The sequence below is a fragment of the Cetorhinus maximus genome, chromosome 14 (genome assembly GCF_964194155.1).
Source record: "Cetorhinus maximus chromosome 14, sCetMax3.hap1.1, whole genome shotgun sequence".
NCBI lineage: Eukaryota > Metazoa > Chordata > Chondrichthyes > Lamniformes > Cetorhinidae > Cetorhinus > Cetorhinus maximus.
The window spans coordinates 25,349,253-25,371,900 of NC_135892.1; the positions used below are offsets into that span (position 1 = coordinate 25,349,253).

Sequence of the window (22,648 nt, forward strand, 5' to 3'; positions counted from 1 at the left end):
CAGTACAGCAACGACACCGACCTCTAGATTCTTTTGTTCTCTGCCCAGAAGCAGGTCCAGCCCATAGCACCAGGTCCAGCCCACAGCACCAGGAACTCCACCATAGGTAGAGCAAGGAGCAGGTCCCAAATCCATCCCAGTCAGAATGGGGATCAAACCCCATGCTTGTGACACAAATCTTATCCATGCCAGCCATCCAATCCCACCCCCAAGGAGTCCATGTTGCTGTGGTAACATTCACTTTTACATGCATGTTGTAATCCAGAGCTATGCATAGTGATGGTAGAGGCTCTAATTTTCTTTCCATCACAGCTGACCAAGAATCTCTCCTGCTCTTACCACCTGCCATTGACTTGTGTTGGAAGAGTTTAAAGGATGTTATGAACGCACCGCCTTTGGCCATTGAGTAGCAGAGTGAGATGTGAACCCAGAGCTTCTGCCTCAGAGGCAGGGACACTACCACTGGGCCACAAGGCCTCCACCTCTGGATTACCCAGCTGTATTCTAGCCACAAAAAGGACAAAACCAGCCTGGGCAATAATTGCCCAAGTGTCAGTGAAGGTGGCAGGAGTGCAGAATGTACTGAGTGGGGCACTTCCATGTCCATCACCAAGAGTGGCTCAGTAGCACTACTGCTGGCTGAGTTCTAAATGACATAGCTGCTAGACTGGGTCTGCGGCAGGTGATGAGGGGAAAAACATACCTGACCTCATCCTCACCAACTTACCTGTTGCAGATGCATCTGTCCATGACTAGTATTGGTAGGAATGACCACCGTACAGTCATTGTGGAGACATAAAGTCCTGCCTTCACATTGAGGATACCCTTCTTCATGTGTGGCACCACCATTGTGCAAAATGGGATAGAATTGGAACAGATTTAGCAACTTAATACTGGGCATCCATGAGGCGCTGTGAGCCGGCAGCAGCAGAATTGTACTTAAACACAATCTGTAACCTCGTGGCCCAGCATATCCCCCACTCTGCCCTTGCCAACAAGCTGGGGATCAACCCTGGTTTAATGATGAATGCAGGAGGCCATGCCAGGAGCAGCACCAGGCATACCTAAAAATGAGGTGTCAACCTGGTGAAGCTATGAAACAGGACTACTTGTGTGCCAAACAGCGTAAGCGGCAGATGATAGACAGAGCTAAGCGATCCCACAACCAATGGATCAGATCTAAGCTCTGCAGTCCTGCCACAGTCAGTTGCGAATGGTGGTAGACAATTAACTCGCTGGAGGAGCAGACTCCACAAATATCTCCATCCTCAATAATGGGGTAGCCCAGCACATCAGTGCAAAAGATAAGGCTGAAGTATTTGCTACAATCTTCAACCAGAAGTGCCAAGTGGATGATCCATCTCGGCCTCCTCCGGAGGTCCCCAGTATCAAAGGTGCCAGTCTTCAGCCAATTTGATTCCCTCCACGTGATGTCAAGAAACGGCTGAAGACATTGGATAGTGCAAAGTATATGAGCCCTGACAATATTCCGTCAATAGCACAGAAGACTTGTGCTCCAGAACTGGCCAAAACATTCTAATACAGCTACAACACTGGCATCTACCTGGCTATGTGGAAAATTGCCCATGTATGTCCTGTACACAAAATGCAGGAGAAATCCAACCTGGTCATTTACCGCCCCATTAGTCTACTTTCAATCATCAGTAAAGTAATGGGAGGAGTCATCAACAGTGCTATCAAGCGGCCCTTGCTTAGCAGTAATATGCTCACTGATGCTCAGTTTGGGTTCTGCCAAGGCCACTCATTACAGCCTTGATTCAAACATGAACAAAAGAGCTGAGCTTCCGAGTTGGAGTAAGAGTGACTGCCGTTGACATCAAGGCAGCATTTGACCGAGTGTGGCATCAAGGAGCCCTAACAAAACTGGGAGTCAAATGGAATCGGGGAAAAAACTCTGCTGGTTGAATTCATACCTAGCCCAAAGGAAGATGGTTGTTGTTGTTGGAGGTCAGTCAGCTCAGCTCCAGGACATCATTGCAAGAGTTCCTCAGGGTAGTGTCCTAGGCCCAACCATCTTCTGCTGCTTCATCAACGATCTTCCTTCCACCATAAGGTCAGAAATGGGGATATTCACTGATGATTACACAATGTTCTGCACCATTCGCGACTCCTCAGACACGAGCAGTCCAAGTCCAAATGCCTGGATGAGTGCAGCACCCACAACACTCAAGAAGCTTGACACCATCCAGGACAAAGCAGCCCGCTTGATTGGCACCACATCCACAAACATTCACTCCCTCCACCACCGACGTACAGTAGCAGTAGTGTGTACCAACTACAAGATGCACTGCAGGTATTCACTAAGGGTCCTTAGATAGCACCTTCCAAACCCACGACCACTGCTATCTAGAAGGACAAGGGCAGCAGATAGATGGGAACACCACCACATGGAAGTTTCCCTTGAAGTCACGCTCCATCCTGATTTGGAAATGTATTGCCATTCCTTCACTGGCACTGGGTTAAAATCCTGGCCCCTGGAATTCCCTAACAGCACTGTGGGTGTGCCAACACCACATAGACTGCAGCAGTTCAAGAAGGCAGCTCACCACCACCTTCTCAAGGGCAGTTAGGGATGGGCAATAAATGTTGACCCAGCCAACAAAGCCCACATCCCGTGAATGAATAGAAAAAGATGGTGGTTGCTAGGGATTCACTCTGAATGGTGTGGTGAAGGGGAGAAGCAATGCCCTCATAGATATTGGTTTTGTGATTTTATTTCAGGTCTCCAGCATCTGCCATACTTTTGGTTTTAATATTGATCTGGGGAGCTCCTCTGCCCCGATTTAGGTCCTTGGCAGGTGGAGCACCCTTGTTCAAAGGCACTCAGTGCCTGATCGAGGGACCAGGCATCAGGAAAGGGGGTGCCACATCAAGAGCCACCACCCCACACCCCCCCCACCGCCCCCGCCCCCGGCCCTTGCTACTGATCCCCTCCTCTGTTCCTCAAGACTCCAACCCCGCAACACCCCATCCCACCATCACTCACCTGTAGCCTGGGTTCCAGTGATGTTTGATCCCAGGGAGAGGCTAGCCACTGGCTTGTCAAGTGCTTGAGTGGCACATGGTGTGGTGGGCCTTCCTGCAAAGAGGAGATGTGGGGCTTTGGCTGGTTCTCCAGCTGGCAGCCAAGACCCCTGTCACCTCCATAAGATTCCAACCTGAGTCCAATTGCTGCCATCATAGGGAGGCAAACTCCAATTCCAGTAAAGAACGAAGGGGGAAACTACCCAGAGTGGTAAGAATAGAACTCACTACAACAAGCAGTCATTGATGCAAATAGGATAGATGCATTTGAGGGGAAGCTGGATAAGCAGCTGGGGAGAAAAAAATGGAAGGGTAAGCCAATGGTGCTAGATGAAGAGGGGTAGAAGGAGGCTTCTGTGGCACATAAACACCAGCATAAAGACCAGTCATGATGAATGGCCATTTTCCATGCTGCAAATTTTCTGTAATCGTGCTATCAAGTGACACCACCTCACGAATAATCTGTCCATAGACTTTTAAGTTCAGTTTCTGCTAGAGACATTGCTCCAGATATCATAACTGACTCGACCATTACCAAAAGTAGAATACCAGAGAGAAATGAAAGAAGATGCCCTTGACATCAGAGTACTTTTTAATGGAGTATGGCACAAACTGAGGTCAGTGGAAGTCAAAGAGAAATCCCTTTGTTGGCGAGAGCACCTAACACAAAGGAAGAGGGTTGTGTTTGCCTGAAATCAGTCATCACAGTCCCAAGACCTCACTGCTTGAGTGCTTAAGGGAAATGTCTCCAGCCCAACTATCTTTAGGTGCTTCATCAATAACCTTCCCCAAAAATGTTTAAGAATAAGGTTGTGCACTGATAGTCTCAGTGTTTAACTCCATTCACAGCTCCTTCGATAATGAAGCAGCCATGCCAGCCTAGAGTAGGACCTGAATGACATCCAGACTTTTGATGATGAGGGGTGGGTAACATCTATGCTACACACCTAAGTGATGGGTAATGGCCATATTGAGCAAGAGATACCCCACTCATCTCAATTTGACATTCAATGTCATCATATCACTGCATCTCCCACGATCAACATAATGGGGGAGTGGTAGGGGGAAGAAATCATGATTAATGAGAAACTGAACTAGTTCAACTGTATCAACTGACTGACTATAAATTCAGTACACAGGCTGTAATCAGTGGCTCATCTGCACCCTCAAAGGCCTTCCACCAAGGCTTATTGGGTGTCAACAACTCAAGAACATTTCACATAATCAGTGCCCTGTCCCTGGACGTGATATCCACCCCCTAATCAGCAGCATATTGTTGCAGTGTAGACGATCTGCAGGATGCACTGTAGCAGCTGGTCAAGTTTAATTTGATGGCATCTTCACTCCCATTAGGAAGAGCAGGAGTAACAATGTTTTGCAAACACCATCACCTCTAAATCACACATCATTAGATGTTTATCTCCATTCCTTCATTGTTACTGGGCTAATATCCTGCAATTTCTTGCCATAAACTATCATGGGAGCACCACTATCACAATAATTGCAGCACTTTAAGAAGGCCCACTGCCACTTCTCAGGGTGACCAAGGGCTAGGGAGCTAAAAATGATCAGATGGCTTCCCACTCCCAACTACTGTCCAGTGACCTTTACTGTGAAATGCGTTATGTGCAGGCAGCAAGGTTCACAACTTTCCTGGAATAACAGGAGTTTCCCAGAATCAGGCATACCTCTTCTGGGCTGTGCCTCCAGCAGCACTGTTCCTCCTCCATGACATCACCTGACCACTGCTGCAGAGAGCACGACTGCCTGGAGCACAGTCGGCAGAGGAGAATGATGAACCCAGAGGCTTGGAAATCATGGGTAACGCCATTCAGTGTCCCTGAACTCATAAGGTGTCCCACATCAGTGGGGGTGGGGGGGTGGGGGAGGAGGGCTGAAAAGTAGTGAGGTTCATGAAATTAAGGAGCTTGGGAGTATGGGGGGAATTCATCACGTGTGCTCTGCCTGAAGGCAGATCCTTGACTCACAGTCTTCTCCATGTCTGTCTTTCCTGAGCCAGTCTTTTCATTTTCCAATAACTTCCTTCAATTTTCAAGCCATCTAGCATTGATATCCTCTTCCTCTTTTTCCTTGAAATCTTCTCTCCATAATGTCTGTTACTAGTCCATTTCCTCTTAAGATATGCCCTGCTCAGTCTCTCTGCCTTTTCCTAATTACGTTCAGCAAATTTGTTCACTTTCCTCAAGAAACCATGGGTCACGACTGCAATATTGTAAAAGATGGAAGAATGGAAAAAATGAAAGAATATCAATACGGAAGAAGGCAAGCAGAAAGATAGACACTTGAATAACAAGAGGAGGAACAGAAAAGGCATGGGAACAATGGTCAAACAAGCAGTGTTGGGGGAAATTAGTTTCTATAAATCTCTGTAACCACTCTGTTTCCCCTCTTCATGCCCTCAGTATCGCCCCTTCCCCACCTTCTGTTTCCCCTTTTCTCTCTCCTCCTCATGTGTAGCCTCCTGATTCTCAGAACTTGTCAAACAACAGCTGCTAAAATACTAAGCTACTGGGGACCCAACCTTTCTCAGGTAAATGCAATGATATTTGCGGAAGCCATGTGATCAGATCTCATGTGGTCAAACATCTCATGGTTGGATGACGTGATCAGAATATCACATGATAAAACTTTCAGGAATGTCTCCAACCAGAGTTGGCATCCTTGCATTGCTGTGTCAGCCCTCACGGCCCTATAACCTGCTAAGTTGGTCCATCCACACACACACACGAGCGCTAAACAGCAAAATGGAAGAATTACTGGTAACTAAAATGCTTGAAAGTATTGTGTGCCCTTTTTAATCCCACTGACCTGCCCATTGCTATAACAAGGGAGTCTTTAGAGACTCACCCAGAGCAAATTGGAGCCTCATTAATGTCCACTGAAGAAGTGGAGGTAGTTTACCATTGGCAATGATAGCTCAGCATCTTGCAGTTGCAACTCCATCTCCAGGTTCCAGCAATATCCAAAATTCCTCACTCTGGTCAATATATTTATTTTATATATTCATTTTTACAGCTTTCAGCTGATGTTGGCTGCTCTGCTGAGCCTAGCCCCTAATACAAGCCAGAAATGTCATTGGGAAGCACCTTTTAAAGAGGCACTCACCTGTAAGTATTGAAGAGAATTGGAATCGATTTGCAATTCAACTGGAGAAAAAAAGACTTCAGGATGACCCAAAGTGCTTTGTTGCCAATGAATTACTTCTGAAGTGTAGTCACTGTTGTTAATGTAGGAAATGCAGCAGTCAATTTGGGCACAGTAAGCTCCCACAAACAGCACTATGATAAAGGCCAGAGAATCAGTTTTTATGGTATTAAGTGAGGGGTAAATATTGACCGGGACATCAGGGATAACTCACTTGCTGTTCTTCAAAATAATACAATGGGATCTTTTATATGCACCTAAGAATGCAGAATTCACTTTAACACCTCACCTGAAAGACTGCACCTCAGAAAGTGCAGCACTCCCTCAGTACTACACTGGAGTATCATCCTAGATTTTTGAGCTCAAGTCTCTGAAGGAGGCCTTGAACCCATGCCTTCTGATTCAGAAGCAAGAGTGCTTTTGAGTCACATGGACATACTGGATTTCTGTCTGGGGAATTGTATCCTGCATCAAAGCCTTCAAGATGCTCATGGACGAACTGCACAGTGCTTAATGTGAGGGTCATCATAGCCACTCTACTGTGGTTGACGAGTTGATATAAGAGCAGCAGCAAGTCTGGGAACCTCAGGTTATTGCAGCTGGGACTTTGAGGAGACCAGAAAGGCAAAAGTTGTCCTCACTCTGCCTTTGGGTCAAGAGAACGAGAGTCAGCTAACTCCACTTATCCAAGGAACAGTTCATCAGGCATCTACGCTTCTCAATAGTGGCTGTCAGAGATTTTTCAGCCTTGCACAGCAAGATCTGTAGCCAGCTGGCCATCTGCTGCCTGAGGCAATCAAAGTAACTGTGGACCACATATTTCTTCACCACATGGGCATTCCAGGCTGCAACAAGAGATCTCAGTCACATTAGTCAATGGTCATTCATTCCTGCTTCAAACAGCTCACTGATTTTTTTTTTTGTAAAAATATACTTTATTCATAAAATATCTTCAATCACATTCCAAACCATTTCAAAAACACCATTACAAGGGTACAATCCAGGTTAAACTTTTACAAAATGTGTCACCAGGTGCATCAGTACAAACAATATTACAATCATTTACAGCCTTTCATTTTGAGCTGTACAGCCCGAGGGGCTCTAAACAGTTCCCAGTCTCTCGGTGCGCTGTGGCAGAAAGGTCTTAGACAGCGACCCTTCCCCATTGCGCCTTTGCGGCAGCTGCCCCAAGCTTTAGTGCGTCCCTCAGCACGTAGTCCTGGACTTTGGATTGTGCCAGTCCGCAACAATCGGTCGGGGACAACTCTTTGTGCTGGAAGACCAACAAGTTTCGGGCAGACCAAAGCGCGTCTTTCACCGAGTTGATGATCCTCCAGCTGCAGTTGATGTTTGTCTCGGTGTGTGTCCCTGGGAACAGCCCGTAGAGCACAGAGTCCTGTGTCACAGAACTGCTCGGGATGAACCTCGACAGCAACCACTGCATCTCTCTCCAGACTTTCTTTGCAAAGGCACAATCCACAAGGAGGTGAACAACGGTCTCTTCCCCACCACAGCCACCTTGAGGGCAACGTGCAGAGGGGGTGAGACTCCTGGCGTGTAGGAAGGATCTGACGGGGAGGGCCTTTCTCACCACCAGCCAAGCTACGTCTTGGTGCTTGTTGGAAAGTTCTGGCGATGAGGCATTCTGCCAAATGACTTTGACAGTCTGCTCGGGGAACCATCCCACAGGGTCCACCCTCTCCTTTTCCCTCAGGGCCTCTAGGACGTTACGTGCTGACCACTGCCTGATGGACTTGTGGTCAAAGGTGTTTTACTGCATAAATTTTTCCACCGGGGACAGGTGGTACGGCACGGTCCAACTACTTGGAGCGTTCCGCGGCAGCGTGGCCAGACCCATCCTTCGCAACACCGGGGACAGGTAGAACCTCAGCACGTAGTGACACTTGGTGTTTGCGTACTGAGGGTCTACGCACCGCTTGATGCAGCCACACACAAAGGTGGCCATCAGTATGAGGGCGATGTTGGGCACGTTTTTTCCCCCTTTATCTAGAGGCTTGTACATCGCGTCCCTGCGGACACGATCCATTTTCGACCTCCAGATAAAGCGGAAGATGGCTCGAGTGATCGCCATCGCGCAGGAGTCTGGAATGGGCCAGACCTGCGCCACGTACAGCAACAGCGAGAGTGCCTCACACCTGATGACCAGGTTCTTACCCGCAATGGAGAGGGAGCGTCGCTCCCACATGCCCAGTTTCCTTTTCACCATAGCCACTCGCTCCTTCCAGTTTCTAACGCATGCCCCGGTCCCTCCGAACCATATCCCCAGCACCTTCAGGCCGTCAGCCCTGACAGTGAAGGGGACAAAGGATCGGTCAGCCCAGTTCCCAAAGAACATGGCCTTGCTCTTCCCACGATTTACCTTGGCTCCCGAGGCCAGTTCGAACTGGTCGCAGATGTGCATCAGTCTGCGCACCGACAGCGGATCCGAGCAGAAGACGGCGACGTCGTCCATGTACAGGGAGGCTTTTACCTGAGTGCCTCCACTGCCTGGGATCGTCACTCCTCTTATGCCCGGATCCTTCCTGATGGACTCGGCAAAGGGTTCTATGCAACACACGAAAAGGACAGGCGAGAGAGGACAGCCCTGCCTGACTCCAGATTTAATCGGAAAGCTATCTGTTTCCCACCCATTGATTGAGACTGCGCTACTGATGTTAGTGTAGAGCAGTTGGATCCAATTTCGAATTCCCTCCCCAAAGCCCATTTTGGAGAGCACATCCCCCATGTAGGTGTGCGATATTGTGTCAAAGGCCTTCTCCTGATCCAAGCTGATGAGGCAGGTATCCACACCCCTGTCCTGTACATAGGCAATCGTATCCCTGAGCAGCGCGAGGCTGTCAGAGATCTTCCTGCCTGGCACAGAGCAGGTCTGGTCAGGGTGAATCACCAATTCCAGAGCGGATTTGACCCGATTGGCGATGACCTTGGACAGAATCTTATAGTCCACATTCAACAGTGAAATGGGTCGCCAATTTCTAATTTCCTCCCTTTCCCCCTTGTGCTTGTAGATGAGGGTGATGATGCCTTTACTCATGGATTCTGACATACTACCGGCCAGGAGCATACTCTCGTACACTCCTAGCAGGTCTGGGCCGATCAAGTCCCACAGAGCCGAATACAACTCCGCCGGCAAGCCGTCGCTTCCGGGAGTTTTAATCTTCTCGAAGGACTCAAGGGCCTTAGTCAGTTCATCAGGAGTTAGCGGTTTGTCCAGGCTCTCCCGCGTACTGTCGTCTAAGACCTCCGTGATAGAGGACAGGAAGGACTGGGAGGCCGTGCTGTCCGTGGGCTTCACGTCATACAATCCGGCATAAAAGGATTTGCTGATCCTCAGAATGTCGGACCGTGATGACTTTACTGAGCCGTCTTCTTCCTTCAGGCTGCTGATCACAGAGCTCTCTCTGTGTACCTTTTGGAAGAAGAAACGTGAGCACGTCTCATCCTGCTCCACGGAGCGGACTCTGGAGCGGAAAATGATCTTGGAGGCCTCCGAGGCAAAGTGCGAGGCTTGCTGGCTCTTCACCTCTTGGAGCTCCTCCTTGACATCGACCCTCATCGACTGCAGCCGGAGCAGATTCTGCATGTTTTTCTGGAGTCGGGACATTTCCCTCTGTTCCTTTCTAGCTTTCTGGGTGCCTTTGAGGATGAAAAACCTCTTGATGCTTCCCCTGATGGCCTCTTTGGGAACATCATAAACTGTTTGGTTTTCGCAATCAATGCCAACAGTCAGCAGGAGGAGGACTCTAGGCTCTCCTGTCATAGTAAGGCTTCCCCCAGGTTTAGGCTATAGTAGACTGAGCCCATATAACCTTTAGGACATGTCCTTACCAGCCAGCACCCTTCATGAATAGAAAAGGCTTCCATTCCCTTAATGTTCAGCGGTTGAGTGCTCATTGCCAGCAAATCAGGTAGATCTCTGTGCAGTTTACTAGCAGCTGACATATTGCCAATATACTGTGCCAGCCCATCATTCTCCCAGCAGCCCCTTGCCATCAGAAGCTCTGTTATTGCCTCCCTAAACATCTGTTCCTCGTTACCACTTTCATCTCCTTTAAGACGCTGATTAAAGCCTACCTCCTTATCAAGCTTGCACCTACCCTAATCTCCTTATGTGGCTCGGTGTCAAATCTTATTCAATAACAGCCCTGTGACGTGCTGTGGGATGTTTAATTAAGTTAATGGCAACATATAAATGTACGCTGTTGTTGAGATAACTACCTCAGGCCAAACTGCATATCAAGCCTGGTCTGTGCTAGTTTGTTTGCTTAGTGTTACAGTGTGCAGCCCCTTTGTTGTCTAACTAGGACACACTGATAAAGGAATTTTTGAAAGAACAAGTTTATGGTCAAAGAATGGTTACAGCACACAAGGCCATTTGGTCCATCTTGTCCATGCTGACTCTGCAAGAAGACCTCAGCTAGTCCCATGCCCCCACCCTTTCCCCCTTGTCATGAAATTATTTTAGATAATTATCCAATTCCCTTTTGAAAGCCACGATTGAATCTGCTTCCACCACACTCGCAGGCAGTTCATTCCAGATCCCAGCCACACGATGGATGAAAAAGCTTTTTCTTCATGTCACCTTTGATTCTTTTGCCAATCGCCTTTAATCAGTGTCCTCCGGTTCCTGACCCTTCCCCCAGTGGGAACACTATCCACTCTGTCCAGAGCCCTCATGATTTTGAACACCTCTATCAAATCCCATCTCAACCATCTTTTCTCCAAGGAGAATATCCTAACTTCTCCAATTTGTCCACATAACTGAAGCTCCTCATCCCTGGAACCATTCTCGTGAATCTTTTCTGCACCCTCTCTAAAGCCTTCAGATCCTTCCTAAAGTGTGTTCCCAGAATTGGACACAATACTCCAGTTGAGGCTGAACCAGGATTTTGCAAATGTTCACCATAGCCTCCTTGATTTTATACTGTATGCTTCTATTTATAAAGTCAAGGATGCTGTACGTCTCATTCACCACTTTCTAGCATGCTCTGTCAGATTCAACTATTTGTGCACGTATACCCCCTAAGATACGTCCACTCCCAGGCATCCCTGGAGAAAGAGTATACACTGTCCACCAGTACACTTGAGTCCTTGCGTGACCAGTGGGCAGGGGCTGGAGTCCATCAGCAGCCCCAGGAACGTTTTTTTAATTTGTTAAGTTTTCTTTGTAGTTTATGCTTTGTTACAGTACCCCTTTGGTGTGGGTGGGTGGGGGTTCATTAGTTAATTAGTTTATTTAATGCTCAAAAGAGCATATAGCTATGGAGGTTTTGTGGTGCAGTGGGTAGCATCCCTGCCTCCGAGCCAGAAGCTCCAGGTTCCAGTCCCACCCCAGGTCCTGATGGCCAAGGAAGGTGCGTTCATAATGCAGCCAAACAGCTCAACTCAGGTTGAGTATTAGCCTGCAACTCCTTCCAACATTTGCCAAGTGGTAAGAGCATAGAGAATCCTGGATCACATCCATGTGATGGAAAGAATGTTAGAGCCTCTGCCATCGCAACATGCATGTAAAAGCGCATGTTGTCACAGGAGCTCGGACACACCACGCTAATAAATTCCATAAAGAATTCAGGAGAAACTTCTTTGAAAGATTAAAGAAGGGTCTACCCCCTAGGTGGCGCCTCAGTCCCACAATCCGAGCTGTCTCTTGGAACTCCTCTCTGTGTCATTCCACTCTGTGTGGAGGGGTTTCCTGTATAGGCTGCTGCTGCACACCCTCCATTTCCCCGCTCTCGTCAGCTGTTCAGACACGCCGTGGCATTCCACCCTGCCATCTGAAGGTGGTGGGGGTCCCACGGTGGAGGGCTCTCTATGCAGGAGTCCTCCCTTTCCCCATGGGGATCTGGCATGGAGGGTGTTGCATGCAGCAATCCGATGTAATAGAAGGCTATATCGGTTCACGGGCTCCAGGCCACCTGCAATTTTTGCGGGCTTGAGGAACCCATGTTCCATGTCTATATAGGTTGTACCAGGTTGCAGCCCTTTTTCGTTATTTGAAGGGCTACTCCTCAGCTTTGGGCTGCATTTCAGCTCCACACCCCTGATATTTGGCCACCTGGTGCAGGTGGGGGGGTGGGGTGGGGTGGCCGGGGCAGGCAGATCAGAGGATCTCGTTAACCTGCTTCTGGGCCTGGCCAAGATGGCCATTAACAGGTTCAGGCAGTGGCAGTCGAGGGGGTTGTTTGACCCGACTGCCTGCCCCTCTCGTGGTTACGTCCACACCTGGGTGTCCTTGGAGAGGGAGCACGTGCTATCCACCAGTATGCTCAAGGCCTTCTGCAAGTGGTGGGTGCCCCAGGCTGGAGTGCATCATTACTCCCCTAAAACATTTTAATTTGATAAGTTTCCGTTAAAGTTTTTGTTTTACAGTCAAGGTATAGTACCTCTTCCAAGGGGTTGTTCATTAGTTGATTGGTTTAATTTACTTCAAAACAGTATAACCCCTAGGTCCCTCCGCTCCTGCGCCCCTTTTAAAATTGTATCCTTGATTTTATATTGCTTCTCCTTCTTCTTTCCACCAAAATGTATCTCTTCACACCTCTCTGCATTAAATTTCAGCTGCCACATGTCCACCCATTCCCCAGCCTATGTCCTCTTGAAATCTATCAGTATCCTCACAGTTAATTTTACTTCCAAGTTTTGTGTCATCTGCAAATTTTGAAACGATGCCCTGGAAACCCAAATCTAAGTAATTAACATCAATCAAGAAAAGTAGTTGTCCGAATACCAACCCCTGGGGAACCCCACTATAAACCTTCCTCCACTCTGAAAAACAAGCATTCACCATTACTCTGTTTCACGTTCAGTCAATTTCATATCTATGCTGCCACTGTCCCTTTTATTCCATGGGCTTAACTTTGCTGACAAGCTTGTCATGTGGCACTTTACCAAACGCATTTTGGAGGTCCATGTACACATCAATAGCATTACCCTTAATTCTTCTTTTTACCCCATCAAAAATCACAATCAAGTTAGTGAAACATGATTTGCCCTTAACAAATCTGCTGGCTTGCTATAATTAATACATATTTGTCCAAGTGACTTTTTCTTTATCCAGGATTTTTGTTTTTAAAACTTTCCCACCACTGAGGTTAAACTGACTGGCTTCTAGTTGCTCGGTTGGGTGTAACATTTGCAATTCTCCAGTTCTCTGGCGGCACCCTTGTATCGAAGGAGGATTGGATGACTATGGCCAGTGTCTCCGCAATTTCCATCTTACTTCCCTCAGTATCTTTGGATGCATCTGATCCAGTCCTAGTGATTTAACAACTTTAAGTACAACCAGCCTTTCAAATACCTTCTTTTCGTTAGTTTTTAGCCTGCCCAGTGTCTCAACTACCTCCTCTTCCACTATGACTTTGGCAGCATCTTCCTTCTTGGTAAAGATAGATGCAAAGTATGCATTTAGGACCTCAGCTATTTGCCTCCGTGTGTTAACTCCCCTTTTTGGCCCCATCCGCTTACTATTTATGTCCCTATAGAAGACTTTCTATATGTTAATTGCCGGTCTCTTCTCATATTCTCTCTTTACTTCGCTTATGTCTTTTTTCACTTTCCTTCTGAACCTTCTATATTCAGACTCAAGATCAGACTTTAACTGTGTAAAAGACTAACTCATATTGATTCAACTGCTGATTTTAATTCCTAAGTGTTAGGGATCTTCCCTATTTACATCGATTGATAAATGCATTTTGTAACGCAGAACTGACTACAAGGGTCAGAAAGGTCGCAGGTTTCATTCCTAATTTTCTAAATTAACCCAAGTGACAGTAACATCATGACAATTGGTGTCATTAACAGTGGAATAATCCAGGGCTTCCAATTCTTCCCTATCTACTGACAGTGCACAAGTATAGATACCAGGTCATGGTTGAATTCAGATCACTCCTCTACCCCATAGCCAAATAGCCCTGACTGCATTCACACAAACAGTTGACACTTGGCTGAGCCACTATCTCATGAGTTTGAACTGCTCACTGGTGTCCAATTCATCACTTGATATTCCCCAATGGAAAGATCACACAGCAAACAAGCAGTTACAACATTTTATTTGTCATATGGACAACTTTAGAAAAACAACAGAAAATAAAGAATGTCATGAAAACTCGTTCTGTTGACAACCCAATCATGTCACTGGCTAAGGTTTTCTTCACAGCTGGACAAAAATCATGGAAAGACCTAAAATTCACTTGCTCCTTTTCTCTTACTTGTTCATTTTTTCCTCGAAGAAAAAATAATAATAATTGCACAATTCAAAGTACATCCTCCACATCGTACATTTGCTTCCCTTTTCATGTAAACTGAGCATTCAGGTCATTTTGTTTAATATACAAGGTGGACATCTGGACTTCAGCTCGCTGACACAGTCAGGGCTCGTCTGTTGGAATGTGTTGTAAAATGAGAAGGAAAATCAAAAAAGCTTTTTAAAAAATTGATGACTGCAACTTTTCTCAAAATTTTGACTAGCTCACTCGCAATTCATAATTAACTACGGTACAATACTGAGCGCACGGTTTAGGAATGGCATAAGAACTATTATATCTGTAAGGCATCTGGCAAGGTTGAGTAGTGTTCACTGCAACTGCAGGTTCTTCAGACGGACGTCCCCTCCTTCAAACCATCCTCTGTCACCGTCCCCTCCTCTTCCTATAAAAGAACAGAGCCCAGTAAACACATGAGCAAGAGGTAGGTCAGCTACAGCAATTCCAAGGCTGGCTGGCAACATACACACATACATATATATAATGCACACAGGTATATGTGTGAAGCCCTATTGCACTGATGTTGAATGGCCATTTAGCACCCGAGTACTGGCGAAATGCTCTCAAATTCTATCCTGGTGAGTCTTATTGGAGTATAGCACCAAGAGCACCAGCAGTCCATCTTACAGGAGTACAGATCGATAGATGTTCACAGCCCAACTTGCGCTTGTTGCTTCTCAACAGTTTCCTTTTGCTTGTTAAGTTGCTCTTGGGTAGCCTTCAGCATCTGCTGTAGTTTTGTAGTCTTTGGCTATTTTCTTTTCCTTGTTAAGTCTCACGGGCCCCAACTGTACAACATGTTAGGGTACAGCTCCAGGGATGATAGTAGCCAACCTTTTGGGGTACAGTTTCATGTTCCATTTATGTGGGAAGCTGACACCCAATGCACATCATTTGCTACTAAAATGTGAGGCCCAGTCACCACCTTGTTTGGCTGTTATGTTACAATGTGCTCAAAAGACCCTATGCAACACAAAACCAGAACAACTCCCATGCACCTGAATCATTTATTTCCATCTGGAATATCTAAATTCTATAATGTGGTTAGGGCACCACAAGGGAGATCCATATCAAACAGAAGCTTTTCATGTCTGCAGGGCGGTCCTTCATATCTATATAACCTTAAAATTGGAGCTAGGTTATTTAGGAGTGATGTCGGGAAGCACCTTTTTCACACAAAGGCCAGTGGAAATCTGGGAATCTCTTCATCCAAAGAGCTGTTGAGGACGGTTAATTAAAATTTTCAAAACTGACATTGATAGATTCTTTCAGCCAAAAATATTAAATGTTTGGGAATCAGGGTGGTGAGATGGAGCTAAGATACAGATTAGACATGATCTAATTGAATGATGGAGTTCCAGCTACCATCTTTGGCCTCCAACGGCCAAGCAACAAAAGGCACAATCGTGTCTCTGGTGGGATACTGACTCGTAAAGTCAGTTTAGATTGTCCATGGACCAATGGGTCATACTTAAAATTGCAGCTTTTCTGTCTTAAAAACAAGTCAGTATCAATGATTTGTCTTAAAAAAAAATGTTGAGGGTTTAGCTCAGTGGTTGTGATAATACAGCCTCGGAGTTATTCGTGGCTGCCACTCTTTCATTTCTGCATTTCTGAAAAAGAAAATGCATGCTTGAAAGAGAGAGAGAGAGAGAGAGAAAGAGATAACGTACAGGAGTGTACATTAGAATAATGTGTTAATGGGATTGGACGAGAGTTAGATGAAGTAAGGTGGGAGGAGGCTTGTGTGGAGCACAAACACCACCATAGACCTGCTGGGTACAATGACCTTTTTAAGTGTTGCAAGCACTAATTGAGATACGTCTTACAGAAGAGACTGCATACACAAGAGAGAAAGACACAGGGGGAGATAAATGTGAAAGAGAGAATTCCACAGTTTACAGGAGGCATGGCTTATAGAAAGGACATAGAAGAAAGGTGGGGGGCAACACACAAGACAGAATGATACACATATGGAGGGGGGAAATAACCTTTTGACAAAACGCTGTCAGTAACCAAAGTTAGATGACTGTTATCAACTTTTTGTTACTGTACCTTTTCTTTTCTCTGTGCTTGTAGCTTCTCAACAGTTTCCTTTTCCTTGTTAAGCTGCTCCTGGGTAGCCTTCAGCATCTGCTGTAGTTGTGCAGCAGCTTGGCCCAAGTCCTTGGTCATTTCCTTTTCCTTGTTGAGTCTTTCCTGTAAGTATAAACATGACAATGATGTTAATGTTATGTTACGATCGCCATAGAGACCATTAACTTTTAAAAAGAAATTTGAACTTCCAGTTAATAACTGAAAGAACATGTCAATATTTCACATCTTAAAACTTCTATTGTAACAAATAACTAAAAAAAAATTAGTGACTAAACGCTATTTTCTTTTTGTCGGTAACTTACACTTTATAGAAAGTGACATTCCCTTTTTGTACTTATAATGGAGCTACATGGAATTACAGTCCTTTTGGCAAACAGTCCACAGTTGCTCCCAACTTCCAATGGGTTCCCCGAGTAATAACTTTGAGTGACTGTCTTCAGGCCCTTTCCTCAGTTTTCAGAGAGTTCCTTAAATCCACCACCTGCCGTAAAGCCTGCTCTGGTTCTTCTTCCTTAGAAAGCTGCAGGATGGGTCTCACTAACTAGAGACTCTCTCCTTCCCGTGAAGCCAAGTAACTTTTATATTGGCTGACCACACAGAAACTGCTGGCTGTCCATGATATTCGCTGGTTTGTCGGGAAGCCTGTAATCTGATCTCAAAAATTGCTTCCTCTACTTGGCGGTGTAAAACACATCAGCCTTGTGTCTACGTAAAAATGCTAATTAGCTATCCTTGACCTCAACTCCCTTTCATCTTAGAAGTAGATGGACAAGTTACAGCACAACAGTACCTTCAACACCTTTCTGGGACTTTGGGAGGCTCAGTCTACTCATTGTAAACTCGGACACTGCTGCCATCGTCTCCAAGAGTGAATATCTTGCACCTTCTTCTCAGTAAAACAATCTAAGCCTTGCTTTGATCTCTAACAATCAAACCATCTAGGTTTACTGTCACATGACCCCCTTCAGTTACCCTAAATTTAAAAGTCCAGTCCCAAAATATAATAACCTTATAAACCTCATAATTGTAGCAGTTATCAGCAACAACCTACATTTTTATAGTGCCTTTAACACAGAAGTAAAAATTGTCCAAAGTGCTTCACAGGGACAGAACCGAAAAGCAGATACGGAGATGAAGGAGGGAGATTAAAATCCAGGTAACAATGGCAGGTGTTAAGGAGGGTCTTAAAGAAGGAGAGGCAGGATAGATTTAGGAATAGAATTCAGAGTGTAGGGCTGAGAGCTGAAGGTATGACCATCAATGGTGGGATGAAGGCAGGAAGTGCATAAAGAGATAAGAGAAATCAAGAATGGGTTTTAGAGTTGGAAGAGCTTACAGTGACGTGGAGAGGTGAGGAGCCGTGACAGGATTTGAAAACAAAGATGAGATTACGAACAGGTTAACATCTGTTAAATAGTGGACAAAGGAATCGATACAAATGTATTTGTTACCGATATCTAAACATGATTAAACCCTAAAGTGCTCTTTAATTATGAAGCCAATTTATAGAAACCCTTGATGGTCAGAATTTTAAACCCTGCACCAATCTAATCCCAAGAGAACATGTGCCATTTTCCAAATTCCCTTAAAGATAAACCATACCATTAGAAAATGCTACAAACACATTTTTAAGTACTAATTTAAAGATAGAATATAAATCTGCACCAGCTGAAGTACTGACCAGGTCACCCATTATAGTTACCATATCAGCACATAAAAAGTGTACACATTTACGAAAATTATACCAGGATGGTCACCAAGGATGGATTAAGGAGGAAACCTAAATTAGAAAAGGTTTTGGGGGGATAAACAGTAAAAGGTACATCAGTAGCAAGGAGCTCATCAACTGAAAAAGAATCAGGGAGTTTTGAAGAATTTTTTCACACAGAGAGTTATGAAAACATGAACAACCGCAATTGGTTACTGGGACAGACAACACAGTCCTGAGTTGACTTCAAAAAAGAAATGGTTCGGGCACAGTCAAGGTATATTCCGTCAAAAGGGAAAGGTAGGGCAAACAAATCCAGAGCACCCTGGATGAAAAAGGAGATAGAGATGAAGATAAAGAAGAAAAAGTGTGCCTGTGACACGTGTCAGGTAGAAAATACAATTGAGAAGCAAGCAGAATACGGAAAGTTCAGAGGAGAGGCGAAGAAGCAAATAAGAGAAGCAAAGAGGGATTATAAGAAAAGACTGGCAGCCAACATAAAGGGGAATCCCAAAGTCTTCTATAGGCAGATAAATAGGAAAAGGATGGTAAAAGGAGGAGTAGGGCCGATTAGGGACCAAAAAGCGGATTTACGCATGGAGGCAGGGGGCCTGGCTGAGGTGTTAATTGATACTTTGCATCTGCCTTTACCAAGGAAACAGATGCTACCCAGGCCATGGTGACAGAGGAGGAAATTCTATCACTAGAAAGGTTGAAAATTGATAAGGAGGAAGTGTTGGGTAAAGTGTCGGTACTTAAAGTTGACAAGGACTGGATGAGATGCATCCACAGATATTGAAGGGAGAGTGGAAATTGCAGGGGCACTGGCCATAATCTTTCAGTCTTCCCTAGACTCAAGGGAGGTGCCAGAGGAGAATCTTTTCAATTTAGTGCTATCCTGTATATCACCTAGGCCAGGATTTTACAGCCCCTCCAGCCCGGTGAACTGAATGGAGATTTAAATGGCTCACCACATCTGTCGGGGGGAGACACATCACGATGGGGCCATAAAATCCTGGCCCTAGTTTTCCAACAATGAAAGAGTGCAGAAATAACCAGTTATGCAGTCTCCTAGTATAGGAGTGCAAACAGGACAGGTGGCCTGATGACTAACGTATGGCAGTAATGTAGTCTGACAAGTAATTTGGGCATTAGTTTTCATTTGTCAGCCCCATCAAAAGGTATGTAATCTTTTTTCATCTATAAACCCGAAGATTTACTAATAAATGTCATGGTCTTTCAGGCTAAACCGGAAAATGAACCTTTCTCTGACATCAGCTGACACCCTCAGCTAGTCACTGCACTGATAACTAGTTACTGTCAAACTTGTTATGTGTAACTAGGATCAATGTTCAATATCGTGTATGCAGTAGGAAGAGTAATTATGAAACCTTAACTACAGAGAAACAAACAAATCTAAATTAAAAAGAATGCCTTTGTAGACTTCCTCGCAGCTGGCTCAGAGGATAACTTATTTCCTGTTGTGCTGAACCACAGAAATCAGGAAGGTCCCATGGTTGGTGATTAGTCTGTTCTGAATTAGCTCAAATCGTTGAGTCAGCACCTGTTCTGGGCAAGGTAGATAGGATAGAAAAGTGAGCTAAAGTCAGCTAAAAAAAAATTGACCTCTGTCCAGTAACACTGGCACAAAGGTGAGTTGACATATAGATCGTGGTAGACTTCTCATTGTTCCAGAATGTCCAACTTGTAAATGATTTCATCAGCTTTTGTGGGTTCCTCATGACTGAAGAGTCCAATGCAGGATCAGCACGGATGTGCACAGTTCATGTTGTCATTGTTGACGCTTGGAGGAACTTGTGCAGCTGTGCCACCTCTTACCTTCCTCTGGGCATGTCGGATGCTACGAGTTTGGCATAGACGGTCCTTGACATAAATTAATACAATTTCGGTGCTTGCCTCCACGTGAGCCAGTCGCCTGTGGTGTTTTCCCAAGAGAGGTGGTCTGCAATGCAGAAGTCTATAAGGCTCAAAGGAACAAGACTCCTTTTTAGGGCATCCTTGCATTGTTTATACTTGGCCACCTTGATATTGTTTGCTCTGAGACAGTTCCCCAGAGACGATCCGCTTGGGGATTTTGTAATCATCCATGCAGGGGACATGGCCTGCCCAGCTAAGTTGAATTTTCTGCAGGCAGGGCGATCTCTGTGCTGCTGCGCCCAACATAATGGAGGACCGCGCGTTGTTTGTGATTTTGACCTGCCACCCAATTAGCATGATGCATCTCAGGTATCTTTGGTGGAAAGTGTCAAAATCCTGCAACTATTGCATGATAGTGCGGTTGGACACGCTTGTGCCTGTGGTGAGGTGTCTAATGCCCTTGAAGTAACCAGGAGCGTAAAGCAAAAATGGCTCCCCAACTCTTCAATCTTTTCTTTGCTGCAATGCTGAGATACTGTTCAAACTAATTGAATGGTGAAAGAGGCTTGACAGGCTGAATGGTCTCCTCCTGTTCCTATGTTTCCAATGTAGATGTGTGGACATTATACAAGAGTGAGCTTGGCTATGAGCCCCCTTTAGCAGAACTATCAACACACACTGAAGAGTACCACTTGTCATGGGCATGACATGGGCATAAAGTGAAAGCCCCAATTCCCTTTACTGTCCGTAATCAATGTTTTTTTTTGTAAAGGTAGATATGTGTGTTTCTAAGCCCCCTTTAGTATGTGGTCAATTTAAAGACTCAGCAGCAGACTGTGTAGATTTAAATAAAGAAGATTATTTATTCAAGCATTCACCCTAAAAGTCTGATCGCTACATCACTCATGCACACTCGAGAAAGATACCATTAAAGAGAATAGTGCACTTTTATAATGGTAAACGAAAGAATAGTTCATAGTTCACATTTTTGGCTCTACTTGGAAGGTAGCAGGTGCTGCAGGCCTGGTAAAGAAAGGAGTCTTTTCCACTAAAGTTGTAGTTTAGCTACGTTCAAATAGCTGTAATCAGATGTCAGGATTATTGCAGGATTCCTCGAAGAGATGGGTTTTCTACAAACCATGAAGTTGGTTCCTTGTGGCTGCCCTATCCAGGAAGTCAAGTTCTGTACTGGTGGACTCTTGAGAGAAGTAATTAGGCTGGGTGGCTTTTAAGAGTTTACAGCCTCCTGTGCTTAAACGCAAAGATGACACTGCCCTTTTCTGCAGCTGTTGTCTATTGCTGTGTTTCCTGCAGACTGCCCAAGTCTTTTTAGGTCTTTAGATAAAAACTTGTTATCTCAAGCCAGTTTTGGTCACATGACCAATACTGGTATTGTCCAACCAGAATGGTTTGGAAGTCCAATGCCATCATTACACAATAGGGGATAGATGGTGGTCTTTATACTTAACTTGTGGATAGCTGGTCTCATCAGCTCTCTTTTGTTACACATTGACTTGGGGACAAGGAGTCTGAAGGTCTATTGATTTTGAGTTTCGGGTGACTTGAACAATCAGCAGATGCAAATTTCACATATAAGTGGAAATAGTCTGGGTGTGTCCAATCAAGGGGGAGGCCCTCACCAGTGGTTATTCAAGCAGGAACTTTCCAGAAGGTTTGAGGCAGAAATTGCAAAAAGTCCCCTGATCTTAGTCACAGTGTTATGGTCCATTTTCAAAAGAATAAAAAGAATAAGTTTCAGAAGCTTCCCTACAAGCACAGTCCAGGTTTGAAGTTATGAATGTGACATGCCTTCCCTGGGCATGATATACTGAACTAAGATACCAGAGGACTACAGGAATTCATGCAGCTGTTCCCTTGGCAGGGGCCAGTGGTGTCAGGGTAGCAGAGAAAACAATGGGAACAGAGAACACCCCGAAACGACGCTTTAATTTTAACTTCAAGGTCATGTTTTCAAATTGACGCTTCATGTCACACTGCAACTTCTGCAGTTGGTATGACCAGGTGACATCACCCTACTGTAACTGTGGATGATGCTTCACAATCGTAGGATGGTACAGCATGGAAGAAAGCCATTTGGCCCATGGTACAATTGTAGAGCTATACAATTAATCCCACTTCACTTGATCTTCCCCATAGCCCAATAAATGCTTCACATCAAGTACTTATCCAATTCTCTTTTGAAAATTCATTATTAAATCTGCTTTCACCACTCTAAGTCAGTGTATTCCGGATTACAACAAATCACTGTAAAAACTGTTTCCTCACGTCACTTTTTGCCTATCAGCTTAAATCGGTGTCCTCTGGTTACTAACTTTTCTGCAGCTTTCCTTATTTATTCTATCAAGACCATTGATGATTTTAAACACTTCCATCAAATCTCCTTCTAAGTTGCTCTGCTTTAAGAACAACCCCAGCTTCTTCAGTCTCTCTACATAACTAAAGTCCCTCAGCC

The 22,648-nt window shown here is 45.2% G+C and overlaps 1 protein-coding gene across 1 annotated transcript in view; it reads right to left on the reverse strand.

Annotated features, from left to right (window-relative positions):
• Window positions 1-14,719: 14,719 nt before the first annotated feature.
• Window positions 14,720-22,648, reverse strand: part of LOC144689538 (ribosome-binding protein 1-like) — a 150,665-nt gene continuing 142,736 nt past the window's right edge. Inside the window, exons 23-24 of the mRNA XM_078556703.1 lie at window positions 16,548-16,691; window positions 14,720-14,877 (exon numbers count right to left, since the gene is read on the reverse strand). Of these exons, the coding sequence (XP_078412829.1) occupies window positions 14,824-14,877; window positions 16,548-16,691 (198 nt within the window). The 3' untranslated portion in view covers window positions 14,720-14,823. The remainder of the gene's footprint in view (window positions 14,878-16,547; window positions 16,692-22,648) is intronic.